The sequence below is a fragment of the Artemia sp. Qi Xiang Cuo genome, chromosome 1 (genome assembly GCF_049724085.1).
Source record: "Artemia sp. Qi Xiang Cuo chromosome 1, ASM4972408v1, whole genome shotgun sequence".
Classification (NCBI taxonomy): domain Eukaryota; kingdom Metazoa; phylum Arthropoda; class Branchiopoda; order Anostraca; family Artemiidae; genus Artemia; species Artemia sp. Qi Xiang Cuo.
The window spans coordinates 99,942,378-99,954,998 of NC_142794.1; the positions used below are offsets into that span (position 1 = coordinate 99,942,378).

Genomic DNA, 12,621 nt, shown 5'->3' on the forward strand with positions numbered 1-12,621 from the left:
AATGTGAGCCAAGATCAAAACCTGCATTTATTCAAAAACGTTCAAAAATAAAATATAAAAAACAAGTTTTTTTAACTGAAAGTAAGGAGCGACATTAAAACTTAAAAAGAACAGAAATTATTCCGTATATTAAATGGACTGTCCCCTCCTCGACGCCATGCTCTTTATGTTAAGGTCTGACTTTCTAAAAAGTCTGTTTTTTTTAACAATAAAAAACTTTAGCATAAAGAGTGATGCGCTAAGGAGGGGACAGCCCCTTTCATATACGGAATAATTTCTGTTCGTTTTAAGTTTTAATGTCGCTCCTTACTTTCAGTTAAAAAAACTTGTTTTTTTATTTAATAACAGAAAAGGAATGAACGTCCAGTAACGAATTTTCTTCGTTAAAATTTTTACATCTTGTTCAACGTCATTTACTGAAGCAATATTCTTTTTCTTCTTTCTGTAGCTTTATTATTAAGTAAATTTCTTCCAGACTTAAGAAAGTGGGCAACAAAAAGAAAAGCGAGATAGGGTTTTTATGTTAATAATTCTCTCTTTTCTTTCTTAAGCTTCATAACCAACAGAACTTTTTTTCAGTTCCAGGTTTAAGAGGGTGGCTCATAAAAAATGGAAATAAGCCTCTGACGCTAATGTAAACCATAAACTAACCCTTCCAAAAACTCTCTATTCTAATGAAAAGTAGAAAAAAAGATTCATAAAAGATTTTTGAGGGACGCTAATGCTAGCAATTATTGCTAGCATTCATAATGCTTCAGCAATTATTTATTCATTATCTTTAAATGGTCGCAAACCAATTTATTTTAAATATTCTGCTTTTCCTCTGGTCAGTTAGAAATAATGCCTAAATATTCATATTTCCTTATTAATCAATCAGCAATCGTTTATTTAATAATTTATAAATCACCTTGTAATTATGTATTAATATTCAAGTTTTTGGAAGATTTAGTATATTAAGCATTAAGTATATTCTAAATTTTGAAATGTGAAATTTCCTTATGTTTTCCCTTAGCTTTGTCTGAGATATAATCATACAGGTCATTTGCTTTCTGCTGTGAGAATTTGGCTTTTTTCTTTTTCTTTTCCGAAAATCCGGCAAATTTTCTTACACTCATAACCATTGACGGGTAGCAACAAGATTAATGATTTTTTTACATTTTGAATCAGCATAATAAGCCGATTCTTTTGATATATCTATAAATATGAAAATTCCGTTTTTTAGAGTTTCGGCTGTTTCGGTTACGATACTACTACTAGTATTACTACCACTACTGCTACTGCCACTGCTACTACTACTATTAGTACTACTACTGCAACTGCTGCTATTAGTACTACAACTACTGCTACTCAGTGGCGGATCCAGAGGAGGGGCGAAGGGGGCGCGCGCCTCCCCCCCTAACGTAGTCTAAAGTAGTATAATTTGCTTAATCAACGCAAGTTTGCGTTAATTAAACTTGCTCCTAACGCAAGTTTACCGAATCAACCTATTTTGCCCCCCCCCCTAAAAAAAATCCTGGATCCGCCCTTGCTGCTACTACTACTAATGCTACTACTACTATTATTACTATGATTATTAATGCTACTACTACTACTACTATTTCTACTACTTCTGCTGCTACTACTACTACAACTATTGCTACTACCACTACTGCTATTACTGCTACTACTACTACTACTACTGCTGCTACTAATACAACTACTATTACTACTACTACTAATGCTACTACAACTACTACCACTGGTAATACTACTACTACTACTACCAAAACTACTACTACTGCTACTACAAAAACAGTTACTACTATTACTACTACAAATACTACTAAACTATTGCTACTACTACTGCTGCTGCTATTATTTTTACTACTAATATTACTGATACTAGTGCTATAAATACTACTGCTGCTACTACTACAACAACAACTAATACTATTATTAGTGCTTCTACTACTACTATTCCTACTGCCACTACTACTACTACTATCACTATTTTTTTTATTACCGCTACAACTACAAGTACTACTATTGCCACTAATATCACTATGAACAAATTTAAAAGAGTTGAAGTGCATCGATGCTGTTAAAATGTCAACGATGCAATATCTCAGCCACAGAATGGGGTTGTCCTTATGCTGAATGACTTTTTTTGGAAAAAACTTCTTTGATAGAAAAGTACTTTAAAGTTAATTCAGTTGAAACTTGAAGATTTAAATTGAGATAACTACGTGAATTTGACTGATTTCTGAGACGCAACTGTTGTTTTTAGTTATTTTAATTTAAGCCTTCAACTTTTAATTGAAAAATAATTATCAAGCCAGAGTTTTGGGCAGAGTTGAAGACAAAATATTATGAAGGTAGACGCAGTTTTGTCAGAGCGAACTAATTATGTCACAATGAAGTAACATTAAGCGAAAGCTGAAGTGGCGCCGTATAATTGCTGTGCATATAATTAAAAATTAAGAAATAAGAAAAAATGAACGTAGTTTTCCCAATATGAGCATTCAAGTTCTAATTATTAAGTGATAATGAAGCCAAAGTTTGTGGCATAGTTGAAGGCAAAATATTCTGAAGGCAGACGCAGTTATGTCACAGAAAACTAATTGTGTTATAATGAATCAGGGTTAGGTGAACGCTGTTGTGGCGATGAAATTGGTTTCAATAACTTATTTTTCAGTATATAAGAAATCAAGCAATTTGTTAAAACATTTACGCAGTTCTGATAAAAAGATAATGACAAAGTCATAGTGTATGTTATAGTTGAAGACAAAGATTTACAGATCAGGATTAAACGACCGCTGTTGCAGTATACACAATTAGTTTTAACAGCATATTTTTTGCAGATTATTAGAAATCAAGGAATATATTAAAAAATTCTCGTAGTTATCTCATGTCAAAGTTAATGAGAATAAGAATTAAGGGACAGCTGCTGCGGCTCAGACATCAGTCGAAATCACGTAGTTATCTCAATCTAAATCTTCAACTTTTAACTGAGTTAACTTTCAAGAACTTTTCCATCAAAGAAGATTTTTCAAGAAAAGTCACACAGTCTAAGGAGAACCCCATAATGTGGCTGAGATATTGCATCGTTGACATATTGACAGCCTCAATGTACTTGAGCTCTTTTAAATTTTTTCTTAGTAGTAGTAGTAGCAATAGTTTTAGCAGCAATAGAATAAAAAGCGATAGTAGCAGTAGGAACAGTATTAGTAGCAGAATTAGTAGTAGCAGTTGTTAGTGTTTATAGTAGCAGTAGTAGTAGTAGAAGTGGCAGTAGTAGTAGTAGCAGTTGTAGTAGTAGTAGTTCTAGTAGTAGCAGTACTAATAGTAGTCGCAGCAGTGGCGGTAGCAGTAGTGGTAAGAGTGATAGCAGTATCAAAGAGTTCGTGGTAACCGAAGAAACCGAAACTCTAAAAAACAGAATTTTAATATCAATAGATATATAAAAAAAAATTGGCTTATTATGCTGATTCTAAATGCATAAGTTTCATTTGGCTTGTTCTTAGCCATCAAAGGCCACAAGCCTGAGAAAATATGCCAGATTTTCGAAAAGTGGGGAGAACACCTCTTAAGAGTCGAAGATTTTTAATGAAACTGATACAATCAGACCAGAGAACCCTAAAGAAGACGTTTCAAGTTTGTATATGTAAAAATCTGAAATTTTTTTTTTTGCCAGAAAAAAGATTACGGAGAGCTTTTTTATTTTTTTTTCCCAGGGGTGATCTTATCGAACCAAGGGTCCTAGAACATCGGGAGAGGGCTCATTCAAATGAAAATTAAAAGTTCTAGTGTCCTTTTTAAGTGTCCAAAATATTGAAGGGCAATCAGCCCACCTCCCACACCCTTTTTTCCCTGAGAGCGTCCGATCAAAAGTTTGAGATGGCCATTTTGTTCAACATTGTTTAAAGGTCCAAAAACTATGCTTTAGGAAATAACATGACCCCCGACAGTCCCTGAAGATAGACCTTGAAGTTATAAGGTCTGCTTATTTTCACGTATATTATTTGTTATTGTACACAGACATATTTTTCGGAGGGGGGATTTTGCGCTTGGGATGGGTTTACATGGGGAGAGTATTCCATGGTGAGGTAAATTTGCGGGGGTAAACTTTCCAGTGGAAATTTTAAACTGGGAGATTTAAAAGAACTCCTATACAAAATTCTTTTTATTTGTCTTACTTTCTCTCTGTCAACTCAATTTTGTATGTGGAGAGGTTCCAGTCGAATTGTCCAGGGGAAATTTTCAGCAGGTTTGGATTTCCGGAAAAATTTACACGGAAGCGGGATTTCCGCAGTGATCAGAAAAACGTTTAGAAACTAAAGCTTTTCTCAAATGAATGTATACTAAGGAGAATTGTTTAAGCTGAATCACCCGCAAAAATTTTAGGGAGAGGAGTTGGGGGGATTTTTAGCAAGGATGGAATTGTCCGGAGGGAATTTTACAGGGTGGTTTTTTTTCTAGATGGCAGAAACTTTTCATTGAACTTTTTCCCGTAAGGGGAGGGAATTTTTCATGGAGGTGAGCCAGATTTACAGGCATTATTTTAAAAACGATCAGAAATTAAATAGAAAAATAATTTTTCTTCTACTGAAAGTAAGGAGTAACATTCAAACTAAAAATGAACAGACATTATTCCGTATATGAAAGGATTGTCCCCCTTCTCAATATCTTTCTGTTTACGCTAAAGTCTGACTGTTTATCCTAATTGTTTAAGAACGACTTCTAATACACAAGAGCCGTTTAATTAAAATAGGAAAACCCTTTTAACCCTTTTTAAACCTTTTTAACCCTTTTAAAAGGGTTAAAAACTTTTGCGTGAAGAGCAAGGTATCCCCTTCATATACAGAATAATTTCTGTTCGTTTCTTAGTTTTAATATTGCTCCACACTTTCAGTTCCAAAAAAAAGACTTGTTTTTATTTTATATAATTTCAATCTAAGCCTTCTACTTTTAGTTATAAAATGATTTAAGCGACAGCTGTTATGGCAGAATAATGGGTTTTAATAACATAATTTTGCAGATTATTTTAATCAATAAAAATATTTAAAAATCCACAGTTTTTTCGATCTTAGCTTTAAATTTCAAATGAAAAATCGTCATAAAGCCAGTGTTTGCTGGAGTCAAACAAATCATAAAGCCGGAGTAAAAAAAAGAAAAAAGAAGGCAGATGCAGTTTCAAACAGCTCGTGGTAACGAACTGTAAGTAAGGAGTGACCCGGCTCAATAGTAACCGAAACTCTAAAAAACAGAATTTTGATACCAATAGATACATCAGAAGAATCAAATTTCTATGCTAATTTCAAATATATAAGTTTCCCAAAGTTTAGTCTTACCCATCAAAATTTACCTGCGTGGGAAAATATGCCTTACTTTCGAAAAAAGGAGGAAACAACCCCTAAAAGTCATAGAACTCTAATGAAAATCACACCATCAGATTTGGCGTATCAGAGAACACTACTATAGAGTTTTCAAGCTCCCATCTGCAAAAATGTGGAATTTTGTATTTTTTGCCAGAAGAAAGATCACGGATGCGTGTTTATTTTATTTTATTTTTGTTTTGTTTTTCGTAGGGGTGATCTTATCGATCCAGTAGTCCTAGAATATCGTGAGACGGCTCATTCGAACGGAAATTAAAAGTTCTAGTACCCTTTTTAAGTAATCCAAAAATTGGAGGGCAACTTGGCCCCCTCCCACGCTCATATTTTTCTCGAAGTCACCCAATAAAAATTTTGAGATAGCCATTTTGTTAATTAGTAGCTTTATTAGTTAGCTTTTAATACATATTAATTAATTTAATAATATTAATTAATTAATAATACTACATATTAATTAATAATAATAAATATTCCCTCCTTGAACGCTATTTGGGAGAAATCAAAGTTTTAAACGATGAGAAAAATTCGATCGAGAAGAAAACAATTTCCCTTCAAGAAAAAATTTGCGAAGTTGAAGATTGTTGTAAGGAACTTAGAAGTAAAATCGAAGAATTAACGGTTGAGAACGATTTAGTCAAGAAAGAGAAAACAGTCTGGGACCAACGTTTCGATGTACACAAAGAATCTGTCTGTGATAAAATGTATACAAAGAGGAGAGAAGCTCGGGATAAAGAGGGTATAAGCCGAAAAGATATTTGGTGCCGTTTAGGAGAAAAGAAAGAAGTAGTGGTAAAGGGGAAGATATCGACATTAAAAGGAACCTCTAAATTGCGACATGATGCTAACAAATGGATTTGAAAAATGACTATTCAGGTCAGATGGACAAAAAGGCCACCATTCTGTCAGAAATTGAAAAGATGGTTGGAAGTAAGCAGGTTGATCCGTTCGGAAAACTTGAAAAAGAGATTGTAATAATTGCTGAAATGCTATCCGTAATTTATATATCACCAGAAGTGAAGAAAAGATTGAAATTATGAAAAGCAATCATGGATCTTATAAAACATACAAACTCACTTGCAAAAAAATTAAAAACTTACCAGAGCCGAATTGGGATACGCGATTTAAAAGGAATCATGTCCAGCTTTAATTTTCAAGTGGCGAAACTGAGTTCAACCGTACCGAACTTGGAAAAATATGTGGAGAAGACGGAACAAATAACAAAATGTACAGAAACAAAAACCTTGTTTCGATCCGAGGAAATGCTGACTGAAACTACAGAGGTTGATAATATTTCAATTAAAAAATCACCTACTGATAATTTGTTGCAGAGTGGTACAAAGCTGTGCTTAAGAAAAGAGCCTTCTTCTAATCTAAGTTTTGACTTACACCAAAATGACTAGTTTTTTGTTTCGAATTTTGACTGAAACCGTACAAAGAAACGGTCCTGTATTACCAATCTTCTTCTGAAAGACAATGAAGTTTGAGTTGAGTCTAGTTTGGACTACCCTGGGTCAGTTGCCTTAGGTTAAGCTAGGTTACAATTGGTTAGGACAGGTTACGGTAGGCTAAATAAAGTTAAGTTAGGTTATTTGAGTCTACGCTAGGTTACGTTAGGCTATGTTAGGATATGCTACGTTAGGCTACGTTAGGTTACGTTAGTTTAAGTTAGGTTACGTTAGATAACGTTAGGTTAGGCTATATCAGGATAGGTTACGCTAAATTATGTTACGTTAGGTTAGCCTAGTGCTATTACACTTGTAGCACTTATCAGTGCTATTTTTGTCGTTGGTTTCTTAGTGTGTTTTAATGGTTCCTGTTTCGAAAATTATGGTTTGATATGTTTAGTTCTGCTGTATTGCAGTTTGACTTGTCTGTAGTATTTTTGTCAGTGGTTTCTTTGTACATTTCTGAGGTGCCTTGTTAGAAAGTTATCCTTTGATATTTTTGGTTATGAAGTCTCATTGCTTGACTTATCAGAGCTATTTTGTCATTAGTTTCTTTGTCTATTTTGAAGGTGTCTGAATTGAAAGTTATGGTTTGATATGTTTATTTGCGCTGTATTGTGGTTAGACTCCTCTCTGCTAGTCTTGTCGTTGGTTTCTTTGTATATTTCGAAAGTTATGATTTATGTGTTTATTTATGCCATAATGGGGTTTGACTTGTCTCGAAGCTGCCTTGTTTGAAGTGGTGTTCTATTTTTGTCAGTGGTTTCTTTGTCTATTTAAAAGGTGCCTTGCTTGAAAGTTGTATTTTGATGTTTTTAGTTATACTGTTTCAATGTTTGTCTTGTCTGCACCAGTTTTTGTCAATGGTTTCTTTGTCTATTCTAAAGGTGTATTTCTGAAAGTTGTTGTTTGATATATTAATTTACGCTATATAGTGGTTTTACTTGTCTTTGCTATTTTTGTCTGTGCTTTCTTTGTCTATTTAGAAGGTGCCTTGCTTGAAAGTTGCATTTTGATGTTTTTAGTTGTACTCTTTCAGTGTTAGTCTTGTCTAAACCAGAACTTCTCACGTATAAAGTTACGACTGAATAATATTTCGTGAGCACACAAAATAATCTCTTAAGCTGTGTTTTTTTACCATTTTTTCAGTGTCTCTTCTGCAAGGGACCAAGTTAATAACATTAAACCAGTACAGATCTTTTATACAAAAGATTTCAAATTTATTTTTGTAGGGGCAAATTTTTTGTTTTGATGTTTAGGCATTAATCTTCAAATTAATTTACGCATTCATGGCATTAATTCACGCAGAGACTTTGCAGTTCTATGCACAGGCAAAGCCATCTGTTATTCCATGTGAACCCATTTCGGCAATGAAGCCCAGACAATTACTTTGATTTTTTTTTGGTTATTTGAGGCATTTTGAAGTTAAATTTATCTGATATTAAAAAATTCCGGCATAAAAAAGTTAAACTTGTGATTTCTTGGAAAATAATCATGTTTTCAGGTAAAAATCCATGTTTTCTTAGTAAAAATCCATGTAAACTTGATTAAATCCATGGCTGTGGCAGATATCTTTCTAAAACTGAACCTTTTTATATTTTAGGTTGCCTTCCTCAAATTAATCCTAGGCGAATGAGAAAGCAAGTACTTCTTTAATTTAAGACTAAAATTCTCCTTTCAAGTTAAGATATGAATGGGAAGTTCCAGTGCACCTTTTTGACAAGAAATATTAAACTTAGCACAAAAACTAATTGAATATTATAAAAGTATAATAAAAATAGTTTTTTTTACCGTGTTACTTTTCCAAGGGTATAAGAAATCCTAGGGTAATTGCAAACAAAGAGGGTCAAACACATCACTAATTTCATAATTCCACGTTTCTTGAAGCACATGGCTTCAAGCTTTTTAGACATCCATGTCTTTACCGTTTGACATATCTACGCTGAGTGTTAGTACCAGTCGTAGGTAAATGCTAACTGACAGATCTCAGTGGATGAAAAGACCTGGCCAGGGAAAATCTTAGCTATTAGCTCTATTGAGGCGCAAGAGCAAAGCCCAAAAGTAAGCAGAATCCAAAGTCGGAAAGATATTGTTATTATCAAGGTAAATATGAGTAGTAAGCTTTGAGAAGCTTTGTGATTAGTGCGGTTACAAGAGCTTATCTACGCTAATGAAAGTGCAACACGCAACCTTACACTTATTTGATTAGCTTTATAGAAATAGATCATTTCTGAGACCACACTGCCTTTCCATTAACATTCTAGACGAGACAAAAATATTCAAGAAACGGGTAATTTTTTAATAACATATTGAATATAAACAAAAAACTTATTGATACAAAAAAATAATGTAGGATCAAATATATCTAATTCGCATCCGGAAGCCGGTATCAACGGTAAGAAAAGAAAAAGTAAAAAAAAGTAATTAAATTAAGAATTTAGCTTAAACGCAGAAAAAAAACGGACGCTATATATGTTAAATAGAAAAAGCAAGTTTTGGTTAAACTTTAATAGTGTTGTGAAATACATCTTTTATTCAAATTCCACAGCCGTTTTAAAAGAGCTGTTGTTCCTAAGAAAAATTGGGATGAAAAGTGAATCTTTAGGGTAAGGAGCAAGGGTTGAGGAAGTGATAATCCCCTCACACACCGAATAGTTTATTTTTGTTTTAATTTTTGTATCACTCTTTATTTTTTTGTTTTCTTTTATTTTAGTTTCAAGAAAACTCGTTTTTATATTTAATTTCTGTTAATCATAATATCCCCGGTTAACCTTGAATATCAGGAGGGCTGACATCCTTTAGACTCGACTTTTTAAATATAAAATTTACCTTTTGCACATTTAGGCTTCGAGGAAAATAGCTCATTTGGTTTGTTAGCTTTTCAAAATTGATTATTCAGATATTCACTCATTATATTCATTAATGAATATTGATTCACTTCATAAGAAAAAGGAAGTCTCCATTTTCAAGATAGCTCCTTTAGTTTTTTTTTGCACATTTTAAGTTTCATTGCATAGTTACCATCAAGAGAGCATCCAATCTTGGGGGCGACTATTTTCTGTTTCTAACATTATACAAAAATGCTAATAGCTTTTAATGATGAGAATTAAAATGAATGAAGTCAGAACCAGTATGAATGAATAATAGATTTTGTGATTGCATATGTTAAATTGAAATTTTTTTTGAATGTTGGTTTCTATTGACGAGTTGCTCTTTACTTACAGTTTGTTATTACGAGCTGCTTGACCGAAGGCACTTTTCAATGTGAAGCAGGAGTGCTATCCCTATCTTCTCAAACACTGATATTCGAAAAACATTATTACAAAAATGACAGTCATTTAATGGTTGGAAAATTAAAATATAGAGTCAGCACTTCTGCAATTCTAAAGAGGAATTTTATGGACGAATCTGTTGTAATGGGAGTATCCCCATGAACGCCAGTAGGGAGGGGGCAACATCCCCTAAAAAACAAGAAGGTATTAAAATTGTATATGAATAGAAAATAAAAAACATTAACAGTTAAAATCAACATAAATAAAGCTCAAGGTTGTATATGAAAAGCCTCTTCCACTCAAAAACATTTTGGTAATGCTCATGATATTCTTCCCCCACTTTTCCGTCTTCGTACCGATAGACACGTAAATATAACTTTTCATTGTACGTAGAAAAAGATTGTCGCAATGCGAGGAGTTCTATCACCCTCCTTCCCCCGCACCACTATTACGGGTGTATACAAAAAATATTCTTGGGATTCAAGAGGGATTAAGGATCAATTTCTATTACAAATGTACAAGCGTGAGATATTACTATCTATTCAACGGCAACCCTCAACATGTTATTCCTTGATAAATTTATTTTGATTGGCATCTCAGAATTTTCAATCGATGTCATTCGGCACTCTTCTGCCAAATGTCTTGCTTTGCGCTTAAAATGGTAGAAAAAACCTACTTTAAAAAAAAAAAATTCCGGTAATTAAAACGGACTGAAGATCAATTTTATTTCTAACAAACCCTTTTCTGATTTCACTAGAACCACTGGTTCGGTTTTGTCAGTCGAGGCAAAAAACAGCAAAAAAAGCAAATAAACAAGTATCTATCACTATCTTTCCAAAAAAAGCAAAATTTCAAATTTTCGTACATAATGCTCAAAACTTCTGCAATACAGTTCTCTTACATGCCAAACTGGTCAACATCAGTGGGTGAATTCGCCTTTTTTGGAATATTTTCCTCCTTTTTCGAAAATAAAGCTTATTTTCTAAGGCAGAGAGTTTTTAACAGGTAAATTTAAGCTTAATGGATTTTATTTATTTAGGATTGCCATAAAAATCTCAATCCTTTAGTTATATGTAATGTTATCAAAACTACCTTTTAAGAGTTTTAGCTATTATTAACAGGGGTCACTCCTTACTTACATATTATTTCCAAGAACTATGTAATATGAAAACAAATACAAGTATTTAGAACCAAATATTTTCATTTATACGTCGATATAAACAAAGTACCGGGCATAACCTGCCTAACACTCTTGACAATCTAAACACGGTGCTCATAAATCCCCACCCCCCTTCCATCTCTCCATCTGTTTTTAATGTGAGAGTATGAATGAGATCTTGTTTGTCCATTAAGGAGCTATTATTTTTCAAAAAGAAGGGATTCATCAGCCAGTAAAACCCTTATTCAGACTCTGTTCGATTAAATGTAGATTAGACATTAATTTCTACCTTACTAGAAATAGGAATCACAGGAAAGCGGTGGCTATAGGATATCACCTGTTTCGCCTTCTCTCATAAAAAGCCGTTTAGGCCTACATAGTCTAAAAAGACATACTGGTTAATGACCTAGATTGATTAATATCTCGAGATATTTGTTGCTAGTATTCACTCTGTTTTTTATTTTTTTTATTTTTTTTTATTTTTTTTTTTAGAAATTAGGTTCTTTTTAAATTTTCATATTCACCATAGGTAGCGCAATAGTGCTGCCTAAATAAAGAGCGATGTTGGCACAATATGTTATTGTTATTTATTTTTAAACCAGGGCACTTCGTATAGAAGAAGTTATCGTACAAACTTCGAAAGAGGATCATTTGGTTAAAAATTGAAAGTCCTAGTGTCTTTTTAAAAGTCAAAAGTGATTGGATTGCACCGACCCCCCACCCCCGCCCGCCCATCGTTTCCTCAAAGACATCCAATCAAAATTTTGAGATAGCCATTATGTTAAACAGAGTTTAAAGGTCCAGAAATTATGTCTCTGGGGTTGAACCCTCCCCCACCCACAGCCCACAGGACAAGGGCTATAGGTGGTACTAGATGCTCATTATTAAATATAATGTTTTTATGGAAGGGGTAGTCGTATGAACTTCGGAGGGAGCTCATTGGATTGGAAATAACAAGTTTGAGTGCCCTTTTTAAGAGTTAAAAGTGGTCGGTGTTCAACTAGCCCTCCCCCCTTACGTCCTCTTTTCTCTAAATACATCAAATAGTAAATTTGAGATAGCCGTATTATTCAAAATAGCCTAAATATCAAGGCCTTCCGGGTTGAAAAAAAACCCCAGAATCTGAAGGCACGGGTCGTAAGTTATACCCAGGCACATATAAGGTTTTAATGAATGGGTGGTCGTATTAAGTTCGGACAGGGCTTATTTCATTGGAAATTAGAAGTCATAGTGACCCGTTTTAAGAATCAAAGGTGACTTGAGGGCAACCAGCCCACCCCCACGTCCATCATTTTCCAAGATAAACATCAAATAAAAATTTTGAGACAATTATTTTCTTCAACATTGTTAAAAGGTCCAGTAATTATGCTTCT

At 33.6% G+C, this 12,621-nt stretch overlaps 1 protein-coding gene across 1 annotated transcript in view; it reads right to left on the minus strand.

Annotated features, from left to right (window-relative positions):
- Positions 1 to 8,752, minus strand: part of LOC148956991 (glycine receptor subunit alpha-2-like) — a 210,468-nt gene extending 201,716 nt beyond the window's left edge. Inside the window, exon 1 of the mRNA XM_089092734.1 lies at positions 8,609 to 8,752. Coding sequence (XP_088948860.1) covers positions 8,609 to 8,730 — 122 coding nt within the window. The 5' untranslated portion in view covers positions 8,731 to 8,752. The remainder of the gene's footprint in view (positions 1 to 8,608) is intronic.
- Positions 8,753 to 12,621: the final 3,869 nt, after the last annotated feature.